Source organism: Acomys russatus, chromosome 23 (assembly GCF_903995435.1).
Source record: "Acomys russatus chromosome 23, mAcoRus1.1, whole genome shotgun sequence".
Classification (NCBI taxonomy): domain Eukaryota; kingdom Metazoa; phylum Chordata; class Mammalia; order Rodentia; family Muridae; genus Acomys; species Acomys russatus.
Window position 1 is genome coordinate 36,421,172 of NC_067159.1, and position 27,969 is coordinate 36,449,140.

Here is a 27,969-nt window from a genome sequence, read left to right on the forward strand (position 1 = left end):
GAATACAGACACGCCTTTAATCCCAGGAGACAGAGGCAAGCCAATCTCTGAGTTCAAGGCCACCTGGTATAGAGGAAGTTTCAGGTAAAGAAAAGTTTAGGTCCAGGTGTGGTGGTACATGCCTTTAATCTCAACATCTAGAATCCAGAGGCCTGTAGTTCTAGTCAGTTCTGTTCAGGCAGTTCGGTTGAGTCAGTAAATTGAGAGGCAGTGCTGTGGAGGTGAGTTCATGACAGTTCAGTTTGGGGAGCTCAGGGGCAGTTTTTATCAGGAGAGTTTTACAAAGGGAGGTTGAAGAGAGAACAAACTAGACACAGGTAAAGGCAGAATGAGCCAGAAGGTTAGAACAGACTGCTAGAGTTAGTTTGAGGCTAAGCAGAGCAATTCAGTCAAAAGCAGAGGGAGAAGCCAGATTAAATCAGTCAGCTTGGAGAGGAGTTTAAGCCAGAACATATGAGTTGAACTAGCCAGTCAGAATTCAGAAAGAGCTAGAAAGGGTGAGCTTCTTTGTCAGTAAATTTCAGAAACTGAAAACATTGTAGGCCTAGGTTAGATTGCATGGATACCAGAAGCTTCCAGGACTAGGCCTAGGCAGTACGCCTCTGAGACAATTATTACGGGAAAATAAAGGTTACTTTTACAGATGTGAGACATAAAACCAAAAACTTATAAAAGATTACTAAACTTTTGCTCCCTAGTAGTTAAAAACATCGAGAACATGAAACCATAGGAGAAATGATAAGCAAAAAAAGCAAGGATTTTAAAACAATTTAAACATGGCCGTTAGCAGAAAAATAAAAGAACATTCAGGTTAAAAGCGCAGTTCTATTTCAACATTACATAGTCCAAGTTTCATGTGCGTGTGTATGTGTGTGTGTGTATGTGTGTGTATATATGTGTGTGTGTTTAAGGAGAGAACACAGGCCTACAGGCAATGAAAATATAAACCAAATCTCAGCCGGGCTTGGTGGCGCATGCCTTTAATCCCAGCACTCAGGAGGCAGAGGCAGGCGGATCGCTGTGAGTTTGAGGCCAGCCTGGTCTACAAAGTGAGTCCAGGATGGCCAAGGCTACACAGAGAAACCCTGTCTCAAAAAAACAAAAACAAAAAAAAAAAAGAAAAAATTTAACCAAATCTCTTAGTCAAGGCAACTACTAAACGTAAAAAAAAAAAAAAATTCTAGTGGGGATTGAATTTGGTGAACTTGGAGCTTCACTCATTTTAGGCAAAAGCCGTATGTCCTCAGACTCCTTTTAACTTTTATTTATATTATTTTTATCATATTATTATTTAATTAACTTTTATACTTTTATTATTTTTTGAGAATTTCATAAAAATTGTTTTTATCATGTTCACACTCCCCCTCCCACCTCCCCTCCTGCCAACTTTGTTTCTTTGGGAAAGGTACCATTAAGTAGCACAGGCTAGCCTCCCATTTTGTTACATAGTAGTATAGGATCTGTCTGCTCAGCCTGGTAAGCAACATAAAATGCAGGCCTATACCACCCAACCCAGCTGAGATAAAATATCTTTCCTATTCAAAGATACATTCCTAATTACACACTTCCTGTCGCTCAATTGGGCTTTATGTAGTTGGTAAACTATATCATGACTCTTCAACATATTTGCCAAGACCCTGATTTTGAGGAGAACAGCTAAAGAAATAAGTCTGACAAAAGCATAGTTAGATTTTTTTCATGATCTTTATTAGTGTACTGATGTAACCTTAAAGGAAAATGAAAATATAATAACTGTTTCGGACAACTTGATTCTGGGAAAGACCAGAGTAACAGAAAAGCTGCTTTCACCGTCTGGAAATACTACCTTCGCTAGCAGGGCCACCAACTCCGTGAGCTATCTCAGTCTACCTTCACTAGCAAGGCCATCAGCTGCGTGAGCTATCTCAGTCTTAACAGCCTGCTCCACAACAGAGCACAAGCAGCCGCAGTTCTGTTTCCCTTTCCACTCTCTCCTGTCTATAGACCTCTTCTGTGTTGTCTGCCAAAGGAGATGATTGCTCAGAGCTCAGCCTGGACCATGGGATAAATTCACAGAAAATCATACCACGTGATGGACAGAGGAGATATTTATTCTTTTCCACATTTTTGCCATCTCTCCCCATAAACCACTAAGTCATTGTGGCCATCTTTGTTCCAAACATCAGCCTAGTTTACACAACAAAGTCTGACCAAAGTCAGAGAGGGGTAGGGAGAGAAAGTAGCCCGGATAGAAATTATTCCAGCTCAGGTTAAGAGAGTTCAACTCCTGCCGTTATCACAAAGGCGGGTGGAGTTTCAGGGACTCCACACACTAAAGGATCTGAGAACTGCTCACTTTCTGATGTCATTCTCTTCTTGACAGAAAACTGTCCAGGCCACCACTCTGGCTTAGAGAAGGAAAGTGGGTTCTGCATGGGGAAGTGGCTGTATTAGCTTCTTTTTTTTTTTTATTAATTTATTCATATTACATCTCGATTGTTAGCCCTTCCCCTGTTTCCTCCCATTCGTCCCTCCCTCCCATTTCCCCCCTTCTCCCCTCCTCTATGTCTGTGACTGAGGGAGACCTCCTCCCCCTATATATGCTCTCAGAATATCAAGTCTCTTCTTGGTAACTAGCTATCCTTCCTCTGAGTGCCACCAGGTCTCCCCATTCGGGGGACATGGTCAGAAAAGGGGCACCAGAGTTCGTGTGAGAGTCAGATCTCACTCTCCACTCAACGGTGGAGAATATCATGTTCGTCGGCTAGGTCTTGGTAGGGGTTCGAAGCTTACTGCCTATATTCTCCTTGGCTGGTGCCTTAGTTTGAGGAGGACCCCAGGATCCAGATCTGCCTGTCATAAAGTTCTTCTTGTAGGTTTCCAGACCCTGTGGGTCCTACTATTTCCTCACTCTTCCATGCTACTCTTGCCTAAAGTCTCAATCAGATATCCTCTCCTCTGACCCACTTTCTTGGTAAGTAAAGATTTTCATGGTGCGTATCCCTTGGACTAGTGTTTTGATATAAGTGAGTATATACCGTTTGTCTCTTTTTGCTTCTGGGTGAACTCACTCATTATGATAATTTCTAGATCAATCCATTTGTCCACAAATTTCGGGAATTCCTCGTTTTTAATAGCTGAGTAGTATTCCATCGTGTAAATATACCACAGTTTAATTCAGTTAGAGGAAAAAGTGGGGAAGAGCCTGGGACACATAGGCACAGGAAACAACTTCCTGAACAGTACACCAACAGCCCAGGCCTTAATGTCAACAATTAATAAATGGGACCTCATGAGGCTGAGAAGCTTCTGTAAGGCAGGAGACACTGTCAAGAGAACAAAACGACAGCCTACAGACTGGGAAAAGATCTTCACTAACCCTTCATCTGACAAAGGTTTAATATCCAAAATATATAAAGAACTCAAGAAATTAAACACCACAAAACCAAACAACCCAATTGCGAAATGGGGCTTGGAACTTAACAGAGAATTCTCAACAGAGGAATATCAAATGGCCGAGAAACACTTAAAGAAATGCTTGTCCTCATTAGTCATCACAGAAATGCAAATCAAAACGACACTGAGATTCCATCTTACACCCATCAGAATGGCTAAGATCAAAAACTCAAATGACACCACATGTTGGCAAGGATGTGGAGAGAGAGGGACACTCCTTCATTGCTGGTGGGAATGCAAACTAGTACAGCCACTTTGGAAAGCTATCTGGCACTTTCTCAGAAAAATGGGAATAAGGCTTCCTCAAGACCCAGCCATCCCACTCCTTGGAATATACCCAGAAAATGCCCTACCACATAACAGGGACATATGCTCAACCATGTTCATAGCTGCTTTATACATAATAGCCAGAACATGGAAACAGCCTAAGTGTCCCTCAGTAGAAGAATGTATTAGCTTCTTTATTGACTGGTTTTGTATTGACTTTGATGCTGTTTGAGGTCTGCCCTAGCATCGTTTTCTTCACACAAGTCATGGCTACCCAGGTGTTAGCTTCTGGCTGACTGCTTCCCCATGACTAAGTCCATGTGTTCTCTTCCTCTCTGGGATCCCTTCACTCCAGGACGGTTTTAAGTGAAGCCCCACTCATATAGTTTTCTTGTAATGGTTCTCCATCTATTCTATAGACAGTAATGCAAGAGTCAGTGCACAGTTTTGAGGTTGGTGATTTCATTTTATAAGTGAGGTCCCACTTTAATGAGACATTATATGTACAAAGTACAGATGAAATAGTGTTTAAAATCTTTTTATGAAATAATTTTTATTTTTTACATATACATTTATATTATTATACATATACATAATAAATTATGTATAGCAAGAAGAACCATGACACAATCAGGAATTTTATAAACATTACATTCTTAGTGGTTTTGACTATTTGTATTTGGCAGCCTTGAAGAAGCATCTTTCCTATCTTGGTGCATCTAAAATTCTGAATGAAAATCAGTACCTATCATATCTCATCATTACCACTTAAAACATCTATCTAGACCTAAAAACATCCTACCCCCTAAACAACTAAGCTTCATCATAAAACTAAACTATCCGGTCTTCAATCCCATCAGAGACATGAGAAGGAATAAAATTAATTACCTGAGGATATAGGAAGTACAGATTAGCAGCTTCCAAAGTGGGAAAAAATGGTAGAGACAGTTTACTACCTGAGCAGTCACCCAAAACTCTCTATAATGTTGGAGCGTCATCTTTAGCCTTCTGGCCCCATATATCTGACAGACATATTTGTGAGGCAGGAACTATTAAGGATTTGTTTACCCTGTCTTGACAGAGTTTGTCCATTGACTCTGCCTGCATCCAAGCTTGTCCTTTTTTAAGCAGAATTCTGTCTAAGGACATGTTGCCCAGTGGCTTGTTTGCCATCTCCATAAGGAAGGTTCTTTGATGCTCATCATCTTCTTTGAGGTTCATTAGTATATATGTTTTATGTAGATGCAAAATAAACTTAATTTTAGATACAGTGGTATAGAACTCAAATGAAAGATTATTCTTCACACACATTAGATATAGTTCTACTCATATGAGGCATTACACCCATTCAACTCAATTATAATGCAAGGTTTATGTCCAATACTTTGAAAGTGCTATTGCAGACTATTTAGGATAAATAAGTTATACAAGTTAATTGTTAGTTGATCAAATCATGATCATATCAATTACTAGTCTATTTTTATAATAAAATATTAAAACAAAATAGCCACCTCTACTTCAAGATTCCCTGTTGTGGAAAATGGGTTACTACGATTAATCCATATAATTATTTTGGTGGCTAGTATTTATTCCACTATCAATCAACAAAAGACACAGGCACCTATTATAATTTTAATATGCCTTATTTCACCTGGGGCTAGGCAGATATTAAGCCCCTAAGCTACCTTGTTACCTCCCAGCCCTACATTCCATGCCATCTGCTTTAATCATTTCTATCTGGGCTATTTCCCATGCCTAGTTCCATAAATACTTGCTTATTCTTTTCATAAAGTGGCTTCTCTCCAGCCACACCAATCTTCAGAGTAAATTTCTTCCTGCTGTGTGGATCTGCTAACCCATCCCCTCTCATACCTGTGTGTTATTCTCCAAGCCCCCCGGACTTTGGCCATGCCTACTTACTTTGCCCTGCCCTACCAATCACGGATAATTTTGGAGGAAAGGTTACACAGCATTACTTGGGGTACGTGATAGTCTGCTCGTAAAAGACAACAAGCAGACTTCAGGGAACAAAATAATTAACAATCAAATACAAAACACCAGACCATAAGGTAGCAATTCCCCCTTTTTGTCTATTTAAAAAGGCTGTGTTTAAACTATATACAGTAAGAACAATTACGAAAAACTATTTAAAAAACCATTATAAAAGAGCTATATACATAATGTCCAGTCTATACATATTTGGCAACCTTGAAGAAAATACTAGCTATCTTATCTTACTTAGTGAGTCTAAAGTTTTGTAGCTAAAATATTTTGTATCACAGCTCCTAAACAATTAAGCTTAATTATAAAATTATAACTATCTAGTCTTCAACCCCATCAGAGACTTGAGAAGGAATAAAATGTATTACCTGAATAAGAAGGAAGTGCAGGCAAGCAGCTTCCAAAATAAAGTAAAAATGACAGAAACAGTTCATTGTCTAGACAGTCACCCAAAATCTCTCTATAACACTGGAGCATCATTTAAAGCCTTCTGGGTCAGTGTATCTGACAGACATGTTTGTGAAAAAGGAACTATGAAGGATGTGCTTACCCTGTCTTGACAGAGCTCCGCAGTTGATCTAGCCTGCACCCACTCTTGCACATTTTAGGCAGAATTCTGTCTGTAGCAAAATCAAGGATATTTCTTTGCCCAGTGGCCTTGGCATATTTGAGACCATCTCCTTATGGAGGGTCTTTGATGCCTGTTATCTTCTTTGAGGTAGGCTGGAGATACTGCCAGGAGCTGACTTGTCTCATTGTCAAAGGATCCTTAAAATAACAAAAAAATAATAATATTTAAATGCCATATTCTGTAGGCCTCTGAGGATTTTGAAGACATCTATTATCTATTTACATTTACGTATCTGTCTGTCTGTCTATAGTAAATCTGAACAGGCAAACATTGCTTGTTTCTAGCTACTGTTTAACCTAGGATGCATATTTTTGTAATAAACTAGACTAGAATGTGACACGACCATGACTTTAATAGAATACTAAATTGCATTACATAATTATCTTACATAGTTTGTAATAGCAGCTTTTTACAGGACTAGAAGTAGACCTTGTATTTATAATTAAGTTGTATAGGCCCAATAACTCATACCATAATAAAAGCATATGTGTGTGTGTGTGTGTGTCTGTATCAAAAGTAACCTTAAAACGTGCATCAATACATCAATATTTATACCAATGAAAACCTTAAACCTGTATCAAATACAACAGTCCATAACAATGTAAGCAAAAATAACCATATTGGAGAATAACAATTAAAGCGCTAAAGTTGAAACATAGATTCAATAATCTAACTTTTGTCTTATTCTATATACTTTCTATATTCCCTTTCTTTCTTTTCAATCCTTCCTAAAAAAAAGAAAGAGAAAATAAAAGGAAAAACGAAATCCTCGAGTCTTAAGTTTTAAACCTTGTTTTCTCTTTGAATAAGACCATTAATAACTTATAATCATCCCCTACATGACAGGAAATATCTGTAGCCCAAGAAAACAACCAAAAAACCTACCCACCCCATCTTAAAGGGAAATGGGACATTGCTCTTCTCAAGGTTGCTTCCTGCTGATTTTGGACGATAGAATAATTTGGGGGGGGGGGGGGAAAGAAAGCTGAGAAAGTGATTAATTAAGCTAGGAATAGCATTTGTGGTCCAGTCTCTAAGTATTATGAAATTTTAGATTTAAGTGAAATCCTGTGTGGAATAATCTGAAAGGCTAGACCAATTGAGAGCAGAAGCTTTCTTTGAAGCTGTCATGGAGACAGGTTTTGAAGGAGCAGCAACTGAAGTAGTCTGAGTCAGGACGATGTGGGATGTTGGAATGTTTTGTTAGCATCTGATTCAGCATCGCCAGTGTCCAGCTCTGCTGCTCTGAAAATATATGATTTCTCACAAGTATTATACAGTCCTAAAATTATAAATGTATGAGACTTGCAGAATGCACAAATTAATTAAAGATGGTTCTTTGCTCTTTGTCTGGATTGTATACCAAACTGTAAAACCAATGTAATCTATGCCATGTTGAAAATAGCATGATACGTTTTGAGGATTTTGTAGCCAAGGATTTATTGGCTGTGTATAGTTGACATTTGTATGTCCCCATCAGTCTCAGCTCTGTTCCCATGTGGAGGGATCAGCGAATTATGTTACCTGTCTTGTTTGGTCTTCTTGATTTTTCTCCTGTCTATAGCCAAGATATTCAAAAGGCTTTACTCAGTCAAATTTGATTTCCAACATTTTGGTTAGAATAGATAGCTTTTTATTTCTGTTAACAGAAACATAAGACTTCCCTCCCAAATGTAATGTAGGTTTGGTGTAGAGGAATGTTAATTCAGAACATGGCTGTTCTGGCAAGAGATCACATCCAAACATGATCTAGGCCTGTGTGATCCTGCTGAAATACAAACATACCTTTAATCCAGGAGACAGAGACAAACAGATCTGACTTCAAGGCCAGCCTGGTTTAGAGCAAGTATCAGGTAAAGAAAACCTTAGGTCCAGGCGTGGTGGTATATGTCTTTAAGCCTAAACGAAACTAAAGTTACCTTGTAGAAAGAAGAACCTATGTTGTGAAAGTGATGTCTAATTGAGTGGCAGAAACGGTGACAAATCAGAGATTTCATAGACTAGGATACACCCAACTCTCACAAGAAGAGAAAGGAAAGGGAAGCAACTTAAGAGGCACTTTTACAGCAAGAGGGGGCAGTTTTACCGGGACAGCAATAGAGAAGGGGAAGGTTGCAGAGAGAGAGAGAGAGAGAGAGAGAGAGAGAGAGAGAGAGAGAGAGAGAGAGAGAGAGAGAACTAAGGTGAAGACAGAGCAAAGCAGAAAATGAGAAGCCAGAATATTATAGAAAATTGGTGAGTTAGTCTGAGGCCAAGCAGAGCAATTCCAAGCTGAGAGAAAAGCCAAATTGAATAAGTCACCTGGGAGAGGAGTTTGAGCAAGAATAGCTGAGTTGAACCAGCCATCCCAGAGCTCAGAAAGAACAAGTAAGGGTGAGCTCATTAAGCACTAAGTGTCAGAAGCTGAAAACATTCTAGGCCTAATATAGTACAGAGACTAGAAGCTTCCAGAACTAGGCCTAGGTGGACAGAAGGAGGCAGTAAGCCTCCCAGACAACAATTGAATCAGGAAAATAAAAATTACTTTTACCTTTTGGTTCTCCAGTTTGAAACTATCCCAAGTATAGAATGATTTAGCTTAGCAGTCCAATTTTTTTAGGCCTGCTATAACTTGACCTCCCCTAAAGGGGATGAATAATATCATTATTCATCTTTATGTTGATAAATCAGAGTAATATTTAAGGAGTTAAAATACACTTTTTTTTACAGAGATATGCTTAAAGAAAAGGTTTTCCCCTGAGGCCTGGTTGCCTTGGACTTGTTTTGTAGATTAGGCTGGCCTTGAGCTCATAAGGAACCTATTTGATGTCTTGGTTTCACAAATATTGGCATCAAAGGCATATGTTTAAGCAATTAAATTATTTGTTTTGCCATGGACAAGGAAAAGTACATGTTCTGATTGTCAATTTTCTCTACCAATTACACCTAGAAGACCCTTCACCATGCGTGCTAAAAAAAAAAACAAAACAAAACTGTATGGCTCTCAATATTATCATGCATGCATAGCAGAGATTTCATATTACCCAAATTTCTGCAAATTACTTTTGTACTACTGTTACCAAAAAGGGGCCAAGAAAGACATATACTATAAGAACACACTCCAAATAACAATCTTCCTCCATTTGTATCTCATCTTCTCCCATGCCACCACCTCCCAAAAATGTATTCAGATTCTGGTTCCATAAAATGATTAAGCAATTATTAGGTAACAGCCCTTAGTATCTAACCATCTCTGAAAATGGCATTACAGACACATGTCAATGTAGTTCACTAGTTTCCTAAGCATTTCCCAACCCAGTCAAGCATCCAGTGAATACTAGCCATCACACATATCACAATCCTTTTAGAGTTTATGTATTACAGCCACTTCAACTATTAGCATTTTTAGGAAGTGACTTCATGGACATTTTGGGCTATTTTTTGTCTGTACAGAAACAACTTCAGTGGAGAACAAGAATCAAGAAAGGATCTCATTTACAAGTATTTCATTTGTTCTGTTTCTTATTGTGGCATCAACATCTTGAGGGCAAATATGTTAGCATAGGTTATTGTGCAGTTCAAATCCTGATTTCTGTATCCCCATGTCTGGTTGCAAGCCTTGTTCTGAGAATCTCCTGTCTCAATGTTGAATAACCTCTGTTCCCCAATTGTCTCCTTATATGCCAATAAAGCAGATTTTAGCCAATCACTGAACAGGGGAGAGAATAGGGCTGGACTTTCTACCAGCCAAGGGGGATTCAGCCAGGAGAGTCAGCAATGGGCAGAAGTCCAAGAGACATCAGGATGGACCTGCAGCTAAGGAAAGCTACAACGTGCAAGTATCATTGGGATACACCTTAAGAGGAAGCCAAATTAGATTAGACTGTTAAGAATACGTTAATAGTTGATCAGTTCTTGAACTGTGAAGCTTATTACTAAACAAAAATAAAAGAGTTTCAGTTATTTGTGTGATAGCCAGGATAAAAGAGGAACTAAGAGAAACAAACACAATTATATAAAAATAACTTTCAACAAAGATCACTATTGCCAACTAATGCTTCAAAAATACACATTAAACATTTGAAAAGTTTATAAACTGTGATGTAAGGAAAATGAGAGTTCTACTGCAAAAAACAAAAGCCATCCAGTGCTTGAAGTCATAAAAATAACAAAATATGAGGCTTTTGGTACTCAGAGGATGAACAATTAGCCGCCTTGGGAAATGATACTTGAGATGATTTAATTGTTTTGTTTGTTTATTTTTGTTTTTGTTTCTCGAGACAGGGTTTCTCTGTGTTATAGCCCTAGCTGTCCTGAAACTCTCTTTGTAGACCAGGCTGGCCTGAAACTCACAGAGATCTGTCTGCCTCTGCCTCCCAAGTGCTGGGATTAAAGGTGTGCACCACCACTGCCGGGCAATCTATGTCAGGGTAGGCTCCTGGGAGGATTTGGAGATGACTCTAGCAGAGACTCCTAGTAGCAAGGGCCATGGACACTAAAGAGGACACTCTCTAACTAGACACATCTCCTAGTAGAGGGAGGGGAACACCAACCCACCCACAAAAATTTTGACCCCAAATTTACCCTGCCTATAAGATGTGCAGGGATAAAGATAGAACAGGTAGAGCAGAGACTGAGGGAATGGCCAACCATTGCCTGGCCCGTCCCAAGATCCACTCCATGAGAGAGAGCCAAGCTCTGACACTATAAAGATACTCAGCTATGCTTTGCAGACAACAGCCTAGCAGAGTTGTCCTCTGAGAGGTTCCACCCAGCAGCGCCTTGAAACAGATGCTGAGACTCACAGCCAAACATTGGGTAATGCGTACGGCATTTGGGGGGGAAGTGTGGGGAAGAAGAAAAGAACCTGGAAGTTATAGGAGTACCACAAGAAGACCAACAGAAGCAACTGACCAGGGCCCTGAGGGACTTGCTGAGACTGAAGCATCAATCAAGGACCATGCATGGACTGGACCTAGGCCTCCTACACAGATGTAGCCGATGGGCAGCTCAGGCTTCACGTGGGTCCTCTGGTAAGGGAAGCAGGGACTGTCTATGATGCCAGCTTTTTGGTCACTCCCCCCTGGCAGGACTGTCTTTCTAGGCCACAGGAGAAGAGGATATACTCAGTCCTGATGTGACTTGATAAAGTGGGGTGGGTGGTGTGGGAAGGATTGTAAACATTGTCCCAGGTGAAAGCAATCTTGGCGGGCTTTACCCCTTGGAAACACCACAGATAGACTGAATGGAGCCAACCTGGGTCTGAAATTCAGGAAGTGGACTGGGGCGGGGGATGGGGGGATGGGGGGGGGTAGTACCCAGACTGGCCATTGCATGCCTGAGAGAGAGATGCAGGCAGAGGAGAGAGGAGAATCCTTTGGAGCACAATCGCACATGGATTTGGCGAAAGGCCAGCTTATAAGCCAGACCAGCATGCAGGCCAGAGACACCTGGGGATCCGTCCCGTGGAACAGATACTAGAAGGTTTGCTCTTGTTTCCCTTTAAGCCTTTTCCCTTCTTGTATAGGATTTTTGGATTGTATATAAAGTCTAATTGTTAAGAAACAGAGCCCACAGGGTGGAAAGAGGGGCTCCTCTTTTCTGAGGAATATGGGAGGGGAAAGGGAGGGAAGGAGCCTGGGACCGGGGTGAGAGGAAGGATGGGCTTTTGACCAGGATGAAAAGTGAACAAAAAATAAAAAATAAAAGACTGTTCAGTTGGTAAAACATTTGCCGTGCAAGCAAGGGGACATGAGTTCAATCCCCAGGACATACTTTTTTAAAGCAAGTAAGATGAAGCCAGATGTATTGTGGGGTTTGCTGACCAACTAGCCCTGGACTGCTTGATGAGCCCCAGGACAGTAAGAGAGCCTGTCCCAAAACAAACAAACAAACAAACACCTAAAGTTGATCTCTGGCCTTGTAAACACACATGTATACACACACACACACACACACACACACACACACACACACACACACACACACACACACTAGGAGTTACCGAAGAAGGAACTAAAAAAGTATATAGTATATACACTATACACAGGAAAGCAAAGTTCCTAAATAGTTCAAAATTACTTAGAAGACAAACTTTAAATATCATGTAGTTAGCTGGTTGGGTGTATGCACTGAGCTAGGTACTAAAAACTATTAAAAACAAGCAAGATGTGTTGGCACACACCTTTAATCCTGAAGATGGAAACAGGCAGATCTTTGTGAGTTCAAGGCCATCCTGGCTTACATAACGATTTCTAGGATAGCCAAGGCTGCACAGAGACCTTGTCTCAAAAAGACAAACAAACAAACAAATAAACAAATAAATTTTCATTATTTCCCTCTTAGATAACTGAGCTGCTGTTGAACCATAACTTAAAGGGGTACCATGGGACTTCCAGTTTCTTTTGTAATGAAGACTATGTCAGCTGACAGGGGCCTTGCACTCCTTCTCATCTTAGTTCGCATGACCGTTGCTGTGAGAAAACACCATGACTAACAGCAACCTGAGAAGGAAAGTGTTTAGTTCACTCACAGTTCCATGTAACAGTTCATCATCAAAAGCAGTGAGGGCAGGAACCTGGAGGCTGGAGCTGATGCGGAGGCCATAAAAGAGTGCTGCTTACTGGCTTGCTCCTTAATGACCTGCTGAGCCTGCTTTCTTATAGAACTCAGGACCACTAGCCCAGGGATGGCTCCGCCCACAGTGAATTGGGCCCTCCTCCATCAATCACTAATTAACAAAATGCCCTACAGGTTTGCTTACAGTCCAACCTTATGGAGGCATTTTCTCAATTGAGGATTCCTCCTCTCTCTAAAGACTCTAGCTTATGCCAAGTTAGCTTGCTAGCACAACTGACCCCTCATATTGACATATAAAACACTTCACTGTTAAAGCCACAACTTTCCCTTTATCGCTCATCCCCCAATACCACACATTAATATAAACATCACAATATAAAACATTTTACAAATTTACCAAGTCCCATAGTCTTACAAATTCAAACACTTTAAAACTTCTGTCTCCAGTGGATACAGTGGCACATGCCTGTAATCCCAGTACTCAGGGAGACAGAAGCAGGCAAATCTCTGTGAGTTCAAGGTCAGCCTGGTCTACAAAACAGGTCAAGGACAGCCAAGGTTACACAGAGAAACCCTGGCCCAAACAAACAAACAAGCAAAAAAGTCTCTCTTTAAAAACAGCAAAAGTCATGAGCATATACAGGGGGAAGAAGTCCCCCTCAGTCACAGTCATAGGGGAGGGGAGTAAGGGGAAAATGGGAGGGAGGGAGGAATGGGAGGATACAAGGGATGGGATAACAATTTAGATGTAATATGAATAAATTAATAAAATAAAATAAAAAATTTTAAACATCATAAAATTAACATTTAAAAAAACAGCAAAAAGTCTGTTTTAAAATATTTTAAAAGTCTCTTTTAAAATTGAAAACCTCTCAAATATGGACCCCTAAAAAGTCAAAAATAAGTTAAATACTTTCTTATTCCAAGAGTGAAGAACCAAGGCACAGTCACAATCAACTCAAAGCAAACACTAGACCCCAACTATGTAAATAGCTTGCTTTCCAGTATCTGGGATGTATTCATGGTCTTCTGGGCTCCTCCAAAGGGCTTCGGTCACTTCTCCAGCTTCCCGTCCTGCTGTAGCACGCACAGCTTGTCTTTAAGACTCCAGACTTTCTCACGTACTCTGGTGCCTCACATTTGACCATGTCCCCGGGAGGGGGAGACCTGGTGGCACTCAGAGGAAGGACAGCAGGTTGCCAAGAAGAGACTTGATACCCTATGAGCATATACAGGGGGAGGTAATCCCCCCCAGGAACTGTCATAGGGGAAGGGAGTAAGGGGAAAATGGGAGGGAGGGAAGAATGGGAGGATACAGGGATGGGAAAAACATTGAGATGTAACAAGAATAAAAAAAAAAAAAAAAAAAAGACTCCAGTTAGCTCCACTCAATGCTGCTGAGTGCTGAGCCCTCTCCTGGGTTCTCTTTAGGAACCCCATCCCTACCACCCAACACCAAGCCTCAGCTGTTCTCCAGGACCCCTTCAAGGTTTCAAAACTAGAACCATCTGGGTTGAATCGGACACTACCAAGTTCAGCAGCCAGCATGAGGTACAACCTTAGCCACCTCTGGAACCCGGCTTCTGTGTGCTGACCCTGCGGAAACACTTCCCAGAAGATTTCACTTCAGTGATCCTGGCCTCTTCTTAACCACAGCTGATCCCTCGGCCCCAGCTGACCACACACCACAGATTTGTCACATAAAGTACATGGTAGAATCTTTACTTTCCTCTGAAACTTAGAAGCCAGGCCTCCATCATCTGTACTGCTCCCAACTTTCTTTTTCTCTTTTTCTTTTCTTTTCTTTTTTAACAACAAAACATGACAAAATACAATAGTATAAGATAAACTGAAAACCATCATATAGGAGTTGGACAAGACAAGCCATCAGAAAAATAAAAGAGCCCCAAGAGTAGGCTCAAGAATCAGAGACTCACTCATTCTCACATTCAGGATTCCCGTCAAAGTAAACTGAAAGCTGTACTGTATGTACTGGTGACCCGGTAGTGACCTGTGTAGGCCCTGTGATTGCTGCTTCAGTCTCTGCAAGTCCGTATGAGCTCTGCTTAGTTGGTTTAGAAGGCCTTCTTCTCCTGGTGGCCTCCATTCCCTCTGTCTCCCCGACCCCTTCTGCCTCCTCTTCCCTGAGTTCTGAGGGGAAGAATCTGGTGAAGACATCTCATTTAGAACCATGTCTTCCAAGGTCTTGCTCTGCTCTCCACTTTATCTTCCAAGCCCCTACAGAGTGGCCCACTGAGCTCTCAAAACTCAATGGCTTTTCTAGCCTAAAGTTCCAAAGACCTTCCACAGTCCTCCCCAAAACAACACGGTCATGTCTGTCACATCATCCAACACCCCTCTTCCCATTTTGTTGATGAAAAGAGTCACGTCTAGCAGAGATAAATAAGTTTTCAGCTAATGAGATGGACAAGTCAGTTGAATCAACTCAGGTCACAGAAACATGTTTAATCATGCCCAAAAAGAAAGAGCTATCACATTTGTTTTTTAAGATTTATTTATTTATTGTATATAAGTGCTTTGTCTGTAGAAGAGGGCATCAGATCACATGATAGATGGTTGTGGGCCACCAAATGGTTGCTGGGAATTGAACTCAGGACCTCTGGAGGATCAGTCACTGCCCTTAACCTCTGAGCAATATCTCCAGCCCCAAGCTATCATATCTATGATCATAACAAACGAACATCTCCTTGTTAGACAAAATTTATGCTTTGGAAATAATAAATTATAACCATATTGTATGAGAAAAGAATATTTTTAATAAAAGGAAAATTGTAACCAAAATTTACTCCTATTCAAGATGATAGCATGTTCTAAATAAGTACAGTGATTAAATTCATATAAGATGTATAAAATACATGAGCAAAATAAGTTGAATTGATACATATTTTGATCCAATAAGCTTCTCCACATCCTTAGATTTGTACCACGGTAGATCTTCGGGGCATTCCCCACATGTTGATTCTAGAAGGACTGCAGTGCCCTCTGCAGTTTCAACAAAGGAAAACAGTTTGTAGGGGAAAAATACATTAATTAAAACACCAACATGTCTCAGAAATTCACTTTCCCTTGTGAGATGGGATGAAAATATCTATGTAACATCATACATTTTAAGCGTAGTGCATCATAGTATCATAGAAGATATCTATTTATATGGAAATAAGTGAAGCATTAAATACATGTATGTAAATTACCACAGATTATCTTGAAAATTGAAAATTAACTAGATTCATGCATTAATTTTATGACGGAGTTAATAACAACTACTTATTAAGAAAGTAGCATGTATGCACATTTTAAGGGTCTCTTTCCAAAAAGAGAGTAGGTGTGGAGAGGAGAGGAGTGGGGAGGAACTGGGAGGGAGGTAAACTGTAATCAGGATATAGTGTATAATCAGGATATATTGTATGAGAAAGGAACATTTTTAATAAAAGGAAAATTATAAAAACCTAATAGGTGTTTTTTTAAGAAGTAAATAATATAAATTTATGTAAAGAAAAAGGGGTCTTTTTTAGTTCATCTCTGTGCCTCCCCCTGACCACTGCCTTCTGTTGTTTTACAGTTTATCTATGAAAAAGGAAGAATATAGACAATCTCACAATAGGACAACGAAAATAAATCTTCAATTAACAGACTCAACTTCATGTACTATTTTAATCCATTAACTAATATGTTTACCTTTTGTGAAACTAATATTCACATATTTTTAAGCAAATGAATAAACAATATTATAAAACTGGCACAGAGTATAAGGGGTAAAAAGCTCCTTGGCTAATTTATTGCACTGATATTCTAGAATGAGGAGTCCAATTTTATAGAGATAAATTTGTTTAAATGTCATTTCCGAAAGTTACAAATGAGTGCATAAAAAAAGAGCACATGACAGAAGTAACAGACAAGGGAGTTGCTATTTGAGGCAGACAAAAAGTTCTGAAAAGGTGATGTTCACAGAGAAGCCAAGAATCTCAGGGGAGCCTGCTTATCTGGCTACGAGCCTATCTGCCACACAGAAAAGCCGGTGCCTGGGCTTTGACAGGGAGCCTGGGCTCCAGAGTATGTAAAGGAGAAAGGGGAGAAAGTGGAAGGACATGAGGCCAGAGCAACAACGATATTGGGGACTGCAAATACAGCTTAGGCATGGGGCCTGTAGCTATCATGGTATGAAGCCCTGGGTTCAGCGCCCCCCCATACACACATACTCCCCAGAAGAAAAAGTGAAAGAGGGGAGAAAATGATCAGGACTTTGGGGATAACTGAAAGAGTTTGAGTGTCATCCTCAAGGAACTGAGGGTAGGGAGGTGACTTGAGTGTTTTGGGACAGTGGCATGACTGGCATGTTTTAAAGTGTTACTGAGGTTGTTTTAACAGCTGGGATATGTAAGGGTAGACACATGGAAACCTTCAAGGACCGAGTCATCAGTAGATGTTGTCAGAAATGGCTGTGTACTGGAATGTTCGTGGCAGCCCTAAATGAGTTTCCTGGTGTGCTGATTATAGCCTTTGAGAGCAAAGGAGAGGGTGTCCAGCACTACCCCATCCTGGATCACGGGAAGGATGGGCTTGTCAGCAACTAACTGGGAGCCTGAAAACCAGTTAGCAAACAGGTTTGAAAGAGAAAAAAAAACTGTTTTTATGGTTTGAATCTAAACTGTCCCTCACAAGCTCAAGATTTGACTACTTGGCACCTGGCTGGAGGCACTGTTTTGGGAAGCTATGGAGCCTTTAGGAGGCGGATCTTAACTTCTGTGAGTGGGCCTCTAATGGCCATCCCTGGGTCTGACTTCTCTCTCTCTCTCTCTGCTGTGTGATCTGATCTGTAGGGATGTGACTAGCCCCTACCACATTCTCCCTCTGCACCGACTCTGCATGCTCTTCCCACCCAATGGGCTGAGACTCTGAAAGTGTGAGACGATGAAAAAATTTTTTCCTCCCATACATAAGCTGTTGCTGTCAACTATTTTGTCACGGCAACATAAACTAGGCTTTCCCACCTCAGACTTGGACTCTAAAGCCCCCTGGGATGTTGAATGCCCAAGAAGAACCAGATCGCCGTCTAAGAACTTCTTCTTAAGCAGGAAATTATGGGAGCCAAAAAGGGTGTGCACACATCCAAACATCAGAAGCTAGCAGACAAGGATGGGCCAAGTCTTTTTGTCACAAAGGCCAAGCAATTCCTTCAGCCTCAAGGCTAGGGGAAAGAACCATTCGCGTGGGGACATTTCTATTGCTAACCTCCAACCCAAGTCTCTGAGATTACCTCTACGGGCCTACAGAGATCATGTCTGAAACTTTGCCCATCAACCCTCCTGAGACTGCCAGGCTCCACTCAGAGGTCCAGAGGCCGAGGGAGCTGCGAAATTCACAAGGAGGAGGGAGGAAAACACATCTACGTGAAACACTGTGCCCCTGATACTCAAGGAAGCTAAGTCTGTGGCTGGTTTAGCAACTGATTTTAATTCAAAGGTCCATGTAGTTATGGATGTAGTTTCTTTGTTTAGCCTTAACTGTCCTGCAACTTGATATTTAGACCAGGTTGGCCTTGAACTCACGGAGACCCACCTGCCTCTGTCTCCCAAGGACTGGCATTAAAGGTATGCACCACCATAATTATTGGTATTATGTGATATGGAACTTTTCTTTCTTTTTTGTGGGAGTGGAGGTGGGGGTGGGGTTCTTTGTTATTTGAGACAGGGTTTTTCTGCATAGCCTTGGGTGTCCTCAGACTCACTCAGTAGACCAGGCTGGCCTTGGACTCACAGAGACCCACCTGCCTCTGCCTCCCAAGGGTTGGGATTAAAGGTGAGCACCACTACATCTGACTGTAATTATTTGTATGCATATGGTGTGGAATTTTTTTTTTCTTTTTTTGTTTTTCAAGGCAGGGTTTCTCTGTGTAGCCTTGGCTGTCCTCAGTCTCGCTCAGGAGACCAGGCTGGTTTTGAACTCATAGAGATCCACCTGCTTCTGCCTCCCAGAAACTGGGATTAAAGGCATGTGCCACCGCAACCTAGAAGCTTCTATTTTCATAGTGATATAGTACAGAAAGTCTTGAAGAAATACATGAGCCCTTTTAATCTTACTCTCTCACATTAAATTAAAAAAAAAAAAAAAAAAACTTGTATAGGCCTCCCTTCATCATGAGAATGAGAACCAAATATTTTATTATAGGATATAAGACTCCTAAGACCTGACTCCACTCCCTCAATTACCCAAAATGACTAAGTCCCAAGGATGATACAGGCACATAGAAAATTCTAGAAAGCCTTGGATTCTTTGACATACTTATCTCTCCATCTGGAAACCTCTGTCCCTTTCTTTCCCATATTTGATCCATTCTTATATACAGTACACTATCCCAAGCAGCCTCCCTAAATTCTTTTTTTTTTTTTTTTAATTCTTCTTTTATACTTTACATCCCATCCAAAATGTCCCCTCCCTCCACTCCTCCCAGTCCCTCCCCTCAACCTCCCCTTTCCCCTCCGGATTCACTTCTCCTCCCTCTCCCTTCAGAAAAGAACAGGCATGTCAAACAAACACAGCGTGACAAAAAACAATAAGGCTAGGCACAAACGCTCCTACGAAGGCTGGACAAGGCAACCCAGGAGGAGGAAAAATCTCCCAAGACCAGGCAAAAGAGCCAGACACACCCCGACTCCTAAGTTAAGCAACCATCTCTGCAGAGGACCTAGGTTAGACCCATACAAGCTCCCTGAGTGTTGCTTCAATCTCTGCGAGCCTCTAGAGGCCTGCTTATTTGCTTCTGTAGCCATGTTCCCCTGGTGTCCTCCACCGCTCTGGTTCCTACTGTCCTTCACCTTCCTCCACAGGATTCCCTGAGCGCCACCTAATGTTTGCCTGTGTGTTCTGCATCTGTTCCCATCAGTTGCTGGCTTTTTTTTTTTTTTTTTTAGGATAAAGGACTTGGTTTTTTGTTTTTTTGTTTTTAACATTTCAATTTTTTATTATAAAATTAATTTATTCAGATTACAACTCAATTGTTATCCCATCACTTGTATCCTCCCGTTCCTCCCTCCCTCCTGCTTTTATCCTATTCCCCTCCCCTAGGTCTAAGACTGAGGGGTCCTCCTCCCTCACTATATGGTCATAGGCTATCAAGTCTTACCTTGCTATGCTGTCTTTTCTTAAATATCCTTTTAAAATGTATCCCCTAGAGACTTCATGGCCGCACAGAGGATGACTTCTCACCTGAGCAGCTGAGGTGAAGGAGATGAAATGGAAACATCTAAAAATGGTGTCTGGTCAAGGGAGGTGTTCTGGGAAATCTGGGAAGCCTTCAGTAGAGGATCAGCCTAAAAAAGGTTTTGACTTTGAGAAAAAAGATAAAGACCCAAGTGGTTCAGAATAGAGTGTCCCCGAAGAAAAGACTCCAGTAATTGATAAACATGGAAAGAAAAGACCTTCTGCAAGAATAATTGGGAGGTAAATGGCCATGGAAGCTTTCTGAGGGTGGGGTAGGGAAGAGGCTGATGTTCCGTGGCTCTTGATTAATAATCTGTTTATTACAAGACCTCTCTCTCTCTCTCTCTCTCTCTCTCTCTCTCTCTCTCTCTCTCTCTCTCTCTCTCTCTCTCTCTCTCTCTCTCTTTTTGGTTTTTCGAGACAGGGTTTCTCTGTGTAGCCTTGGCTGCCCTGGACCTGCTTTGTAGACCAGGTTGGCCTCGAATTCACAGTAATCCGCCTGCCTCTGCCTCCCGAGTACTGGGATTAAAGGCGTGCACCACCACGCCCGGCCTCAAGACCTCTCTCTTTCCCCAGGATCTCAACCCGCAATCCCTGTGGCTCCCCCGCCTTCCTCCGCCCTATGGACACACCCACTTCCTCTTCGCCCTCCCTGCCTCCGCACAGCACATGGACTGCCCCGTGACGTCACGACGCGTCGCGGCCCAATCAGCGGCGGCGTTGAGGACATTTTAAACTTAAAGGCGGGGCGGCGCAGGAGTTTGATGGGCGCCGTTGGTGTTCTGCCTTTTGCTTAGCCGGGACAAACGGGATGGCGGAGGAGGCGGCGGTGGCCGTGTGCGTGCGGGTGCGGCCGCTAAACAGCAGGTAGGCGGCAGCCGGGCGGTGTAGATCGGCGGCGCTGCCCCGGGACACACTGACGCCCGAGCAGGACTCACTGTTACCCCGAAAACTCGGCTCGGCCGACGCAGCAATCATCAAAGGAGACTGGAAGTGTTCAGTAGTGGAGGAGGGTGGCAATGCCAGAAAAAAAAGGCAGGAAGGGGGAAATGGTGTCTACTGGGCTTGCCAGCCTCCGGCATTCAATTAGAAATGCTAAAGCTTTCGGTGTTCGCGAAACTGGTATTGAACGGGTGATTGATAGGCGAGATTCCCTCCAGATTGGGAATTTCTTGTACTTAAGTTCCTTCCCCAACTTGAGTAAAGTTCTCTCTTAGTTACCTTTAGCTGTCAACTTCACAGCCCAACTTTATCTGAGGGTTACTTCAATGAGATTGGCCTGTGGGCATGTCCTAGTGGCCTTTTCTTGGTTCCACTGACTAACCTCAGTGCAGGACGTGTAAAGCTGAAAGAAACCTTTTCCTCTCCAACTTGCTTTTGATCAGAGTATTTTATCACAGCAACAGAAAGCAAACCAGAACACCTAAAGACATAGGCTGTTACAATTCACTGTGGGGGCGAAAAGCAGTATGGAGAATGTTAGGGCCATTGGGCCTTCGCAGACGGGACAGATTGGTTGGGGTACCTGGTGTCAGGAAAATCTAGGAATTAGCCACAAATGAAAGAGTAGGTGGTCATTTGATGTTTCACAGAGACCCAACTTCCAGATCGCTTGACTGACACGGTGCTTGCTGTGTATGGGAATTTACAGGAAGAGGGGCATTGTGGGCATTGCAGAGATTTGTGGTGCCTGCGCTTGGAGGCTGGCATACACCTTTAGTCGCAGTACTCAGAAGGGCAGAGGCAGATGTACTTCTGACTTGTAGACCAGCTTGGGCTATCTAGTGAGTTCCAGGCCAACCAGTGCTACATAGTGAGACACAGGGGGGAAAAAAAAGATTACTAGCATAGCCCAGGTGATTTAGGGCATGTTAAGTAGTCCAGAAGGTTTTTTTCAAGGATTTCAGAGAGGCAGTAGATCCTATGCAGCCTAAGATAACTATGAATGTAGCTTATGAAAACATCATTTTGAGAGAGAGAGAGAGAGATTTGTTTGTTTGTTTGAGACAGGGTTTCACTGTGTAGCCCTGGCTGTCCTGGAACTCACTCTGTAGACCAGGCTGGCCTTGAACTCACAGAGATCTGCCTGCCACAGCCTTCCACCTCCCTAATGCTGGGATTAAAGGTGTGTGTCCCCACCGTCCAGATTTTTATATCTTCATTGCGAGATTCTTAGGTCTGAGCTTTGTAGATGACAGAATCGTGTCACGTGTGAGAAGTCAGGCTCCTAACAAAGGAACGCAACACACACGATCTGAGTGGCACGTGGAACTGCCTGGAGTGCAGGGCTTCGCTGGGGAACTGGTGAGAAACAACAGACCTATCGCTAAGCTTCATGTGGTAAAGCTGAGTTCCGACCCTTTCAAAACCAGGAATGTTTTAAATTATCCTTTCCGTCGCATGGCCTCCTGGTCACTCACCTTGTTCTGAAGTGTGGTGTTCTATTCTTCCAGAGAAGAAGAACTTGGAGAAGCCACCCACGTTTACTGGAAAGCTGACAACAATGCTATTTATCAGAGTGATGGGGGTAAATCCTTCAATTTTGGTAAGTTTATGATGGCATCAACAGTTGCCTTGTAGCCAGGCCGTGGTGGCCTCTGATCCCTGCCCTCTGCTGTCTGAAGACAGGGGGATCAGGAGTTCAAGGCCAAACTGAACTACAAAATGGTGGTCTAAATTGAGCCACTTTCCCAGACCCTAGGCTGTCATCTCATTAAAACTAGGACAACATTTGGAGCAGAGAATTATGGGAAGTAAAGTGATGCCTAGTAAACAGCTATTGGTCTGGAGCCCAGGGTCCACGTCTTCCCTTCAGGGCACCCAGGCACCGGTGTTTCCAGGTGCTGGACTCAAAGGAATGTGGTTTGGCAGGCAGGTCTGCAGGATCCCAATTAATAACTGGGGGAAAGGGCTTCTTCCAGACCATTTTCCCTGGTCGCACAGTCCACATGTCCCACAAACAACCATTTTGTAATAGTAATATAATTTTTTAAAGGTAAAGCGGTGTGGTTGAGAGATTATAAAACCAAGATGAAAGGTTCCCTCAAGCATTTGGACTATATAGGTTTTTGTTGGGCGATGGCCTTGTGTGCACTGTGTACTCACATGCTGATTTCTGTGCCCAGAGATCTGGTTGCAGTGCAGACATGGGATTTGTCTGTTCTACGAAGTATCACTTATCTCAGTGCTGTGTGGAAATTGTTCTCCACCATCTCTGATTGGTTAATAAACACTGAACAGCCAAAGACAAGCCAGGAGAGTTGGGATCTGTCCGGCTTAGTACTTTTTTTTTTTTTTCCTCCCAGACTTGGTGGCCAGAATTAAGCACAATCAGTCAGATGAGGGTTTGAGGTGTTCGTTTGTTTTGTTTTCCTTCAAAGCCCCCTCCCTCCTCTCCTTCCAGTGTCATCCTCATCCACCCTCCCTCATCCCCCTCCTCTTCTCCTTAGAGAAGGGAAGGCCACCCATGGGTACCAACCCACCCTGGCACATCAAGTCATAGCAAGACTAAGGGTGTCCTCTCCCACTGAAGCCAGACAAGTCAGCCCAGCTAGGAGAAAGGGATCAGAGACAGCCCCTACTTCTATTGTTAGAGGACCCACATGACGACCAAGCTGAACATCTGCTACATATGTGTATGGGGTCTAGGTCCAACCCATGCATGTTCTTTAGTTAGTGGTTTAGACTCTTGTGAGCCCACAATGGGCCCGGGTTAGTTTATTCTGTAGGTCTTCTTGTGGTGTCCTTAACCCCTCTGGCTCTCTCTATCCTTCCTCCCACTCTTTCATAAGATGAGCTCTGTCTGTTTTTTAGCTATAGGTCTCTGCATCTGTTTCCATCAACTGCTGCATGAAGCCTCTCAGACAACAGGCTAGGCTCCTGTCGGCAAAGATAGCAAAGTATCATTAATAGTGTCAAGGGTTGGCTCTCTCCCAGGAGGTAGATCCCCAGTTGGGCCAGTAATTGGTTGGCCACTCCCTCAATCTCTGCTCCATCTTTGTCCCTTCACATCTTGTAGGTAGGACAAATACTGGGTTAAAGGTTTTGTGGGTGAGTTAGTTTCTCCCTCCCTCTATTGGGAGTCCTGTCAGGCCACAGGGGGTGGCCACTCCAAGCTCCATATCTCCTCCTACTGGGAGTATTACCTAGGAACTCCCCATAAACTCCTGGTAGCCTCCCCTTCCCAGACATGCCCTCTACCACCAGTATCCATTCTCCCTCCCAGCCCTCTCTCCACCCTGCCCTCTCCACATCTGATGCCCCACCCCTCCGGTCCCTTCCCCACCACCTTTCCCACCCAGTTCCCTCCCTCAATCCACTTCACATGTCTATTTTATCACCCCTTCTGAGATTCAAGCATCCTCCCTTGCACCCTCCTTATTACTTAGCGTCTTTGGGTCTGTGGATTATAGCCTGGTTATCCTGTACATTGTGGCTAGTATCTGCTCATAAATGAGTACATACCACGTGTGTCTTCCTGGGTAACCTCACCATTGTCCTGCAAATTTCATGATGTCCTTGTTTTTAAGAGATGATTAGTATTGTGTTGTGTAAATATGCCATGGTTTCTTTATCCATTCTTTGGTTGAGGGACATCTAGGTTGTATCCAGATTCTGGCTATTACAAATAAAGCTGCTATGAACATAGTTGAACAAATGTCCTTGTTGTATGGTAGAGCATCTTTCAGGTATATGCCCAGGCGTGCTATAGCTGGGTCTTGAGGTAGAACTAATCCCAGTTTTCTGAGAAACCCGGTAAATTGATTTCCACAGTGGTTGTACAAGTTTGTGTTCAACCAGGACGTTGCATGTTTCTGTAAGTGCTTCTCAGACACTAAAGATTCCTCTGTTGAAAATTCTTTTTTAGCTCTGTACCCATCTTTTAGTTGGGTTGTTTGGTTTCTTGGTGTTTAATTTCTTGAGTTCTTTATATATTTTGGATATTAACCCTTGATTCAATGTAGGGTTGGTGAAGATCTTTTCTCATTGTGTAGACTTTGCCTAACAGAAGCTTTTTAGTTTTATGAGATCCCATTTAGTAATTGTTGACCTTAGTGCCTGAGCTATTGGTGTTCTGTTTAGGAAGTTGTCTTCTGTACCAAGGTATTAAAAGCTAGTCCCCATTTTCTCTTCTATTAAATTTAGTGTATCTGGTGTTAAGGTCCTTGATCCACTTGGACTTGAGTTTTGTGCAAGGTGATAAATATAGATCTATTTGCTTTCTTCAATATGCAGACACCCTGTTAGACCATTTGTTGAAGGTGCTATCTTTGTTCCATTGTATGGATTTGGCTTCTTTATCAAAAATCAAGTGTCCATAGGTGTGTGGGCTTATTTCTGAATCTTTAATTCAATTCCATTGGTCAACCAGTCTATTTCTATGCTAGTACCATCAGTTTTTAATTACTATTGCTCTATGGTACAGCTTGAGATACCTCCAGAGGTTCTTTTATTGTATAGGATTGTTTTAACTATCTGGGATTTTGTTGTTCTTGTTTTTCCATATGAACTTAGAATTGTTCTTTCAAGGTCTGTAAACAATTGTGTTGGCATTTTGATGGGGATTGCACTGAATCTGTAGATTATTTTCGGTAAGATGGCCATTTTTACTATGTTAATCCTACTGACCCATGAGCATGGGAGATCTTTCCAAATTCATATCTTCTTCAGTTTCTTCTTTCAAAGACTTACAGTTTTTTTCATACAGGTCTTTCACTTGCTTGGTGAGAGTTATACCAAGTTATTTTAATTGTTTGTGACTATTGTGAAAGGTGGTGTTTACCTAATTTTTTTCTCAGCCTAATTATTGTTCATATAAAGGAGGGCTACTGGTTTTTTTGGTTTGTGTGTTTTGTTTCATTGGTTGTTTGTTTCTGGGTTTTTGGGTGTTGTGGGTTTTTTATTTGGTTGGTTGGTTTGAGTATATGTGTTTGTTTGTTTGTTTTTGAGTTAATTTTGTGTCTAGACACTTTGCTGAACTGTTTATCAGCTATAGGTGTTCTCTGGCAAAATTTTGGTGGTCACTTATCTATACTATCATATCATCTGTAAATAGCAATACTTTGACTTCTTCCTTTCAAATGTGGATTCCCCTTGATCTCCTTTAGTTGTCTTATTGCTCTAGCTAGAACTTCAAGAACTAACTATATTGAATAGATATGGAGAGAGTGAGCATCCTTGTCTTGTCCCTGGTTTTAGTGGAATTGCTTTAAGTATATCTCTATTTAATTTCATGTTGTCTATTGTCTTTATTGTGTTTAGGAATGTGTCTTGTATCTCTGATCTCTCCAAGACTTTTAACATGAGGTGGTGTTGGATTTGGTCAAAGTCCTTTTTGTCATCTAATGAGATGATCATGTGTTTTTTATGTGGTATATTACATTGATGGATTTTTGTATGTTGAGCCATCCCTGCATCCCTGGGTTGAAACCCATTTGATGGTTTGTGGATGCTATTTTTGATGTGTTCTTGGATTTGGTTTGCTAGTATTTTATTATTTTTGCATCAATGTTCATGAGTGAAATTGGTCTGAAGTTCTCTTTCTTTGTTGAGTCTGTGTGGTTTAGGTATCAGGGTTACTGGTCTCATAGAATGAGTTTGGCAATGTTCCTTCTGTTTCTATTTTGTGCAATAGAAAGAGGAGTATTGATATTCAATCTTTGAAAGTCTGGTAGAATTCTGTCCTAAAACCATCTGGCCCTGGGCTTTTTTTTTTTTCCTTTGGTTGGGAGACTTGTAATGACTGCTCCTGTTTCCTTTAGAGGTTAGAAGGCTATTTAACTTGTTTACCTGATCTTGATTTAACTTTGGTAAGTGGTATCTATCAAGAAAATCACCAATTTCATTTAGATTTTCCAATTTTATGGAATACAAGCTTTTGAAGTAAGACCTAATAATTCTTTGGATTTCCTCGGTGTTTATTGTTGTGTCCCCCTTCTCCTTTCTGATTTTGTTATTTGGATACTGTCTCTCTGCCTTTTGGTTAGTTTTGCTAAAGGTTTGTCTATCTTGTTCATTTTCTCAAAGAACCAGCTCTTGGTTTTGTTGATTCTTTGTTGTTCTCTTTGTTTCTAATTTATTGAATTTGGCCATGTTTGATTATTTCCTGCCATCTACTCTTCTTGGGTGTGTTTGCTTCTTTTTCTTCTAGAGCTTTCAGGTGTGCTTTAAAATTGCTAGTATGAGATCTCTCCAGTTCCTTTATGAAGGCACTTAGTGCTATGAACTTTTCTCTTAGTACTGCTTTCATTGTTTTCCATAAGTTTTGGAATATTATGCCTTCGTTTTCATTTAATTCTAGAAAATATTTAGTCTCTTTTTTTATTTCTTCCTTGGCCCAGTGGTCATTGAGAAGAGAGTTGTTCAGTTTCCATGAGGTTGTAGGGTTGATGCTGTTGATGTTATTGTTGTTGTTGGATTCCAGCTTTATCCTCAGTAGTCTGTAAGATACAAGCAGTGGCTTCAGTTTTCTTGTATCTGTTGAGGCTTGCTTTGTGACCAACTATATGGTCAGTTTTGGAGAAGGTTCTGTGAAGTGCTGAAAAGAAGATATATTCTTTGTTCTGTTCCCATTGACAGGTCTTCAACAGTTTTATTCATTTCTTTCACCTGTTTGATCATGTTTTCCTGTATTTCTTTAAGGAATGTATTCATTTCCTCTTTAAAGGCCTCTATCATCTTTATAAGATTGGATTCAAGGTTGTCTTCTTGTGTTTTGCCTGTGTTAGGACATCCAGGGCTTGGTATAGTAGAATAGCTGGGCTCTGATGGTGCCATATTGCCCTAGCTCTTGTCAGTTGTGTTCTTACGCTGGCCTTTAGCCATTTCGTTGTCCCTGGTGTTGGCTGGACGTTCCTGAT

At 41.7% G+C, this 27,969-nt stretch overlaps 1 protein-coding gene across 1 annotated transcript in view; it reads left to right on the plus strand.

The window, feature by feature from the left end:
• Positions 1-20,833: 20,833 nt before the first annotated feature.
• The window catches only part of Cenpe (centromere protein E), a 66,012-nt gene continuing 58,876 nt past the window's right edge, over positions 20,834-27,969 (plus strand). The window contains exons 1-2 of the mRNA XM_051165751.1: positions 20,834-20,977; positions 22,564-22,655. Coding sequence (XP_051021708.1) covers positions 20,922-20,977; positions 22,564-22,655 — 148 coding nt within the window. The 5' untranslated portion in view covers positions 20,834-20,921. The remainder of the gene's footprint in view (positions 20,978-22,563; positions 22,656-27,969) is intronic.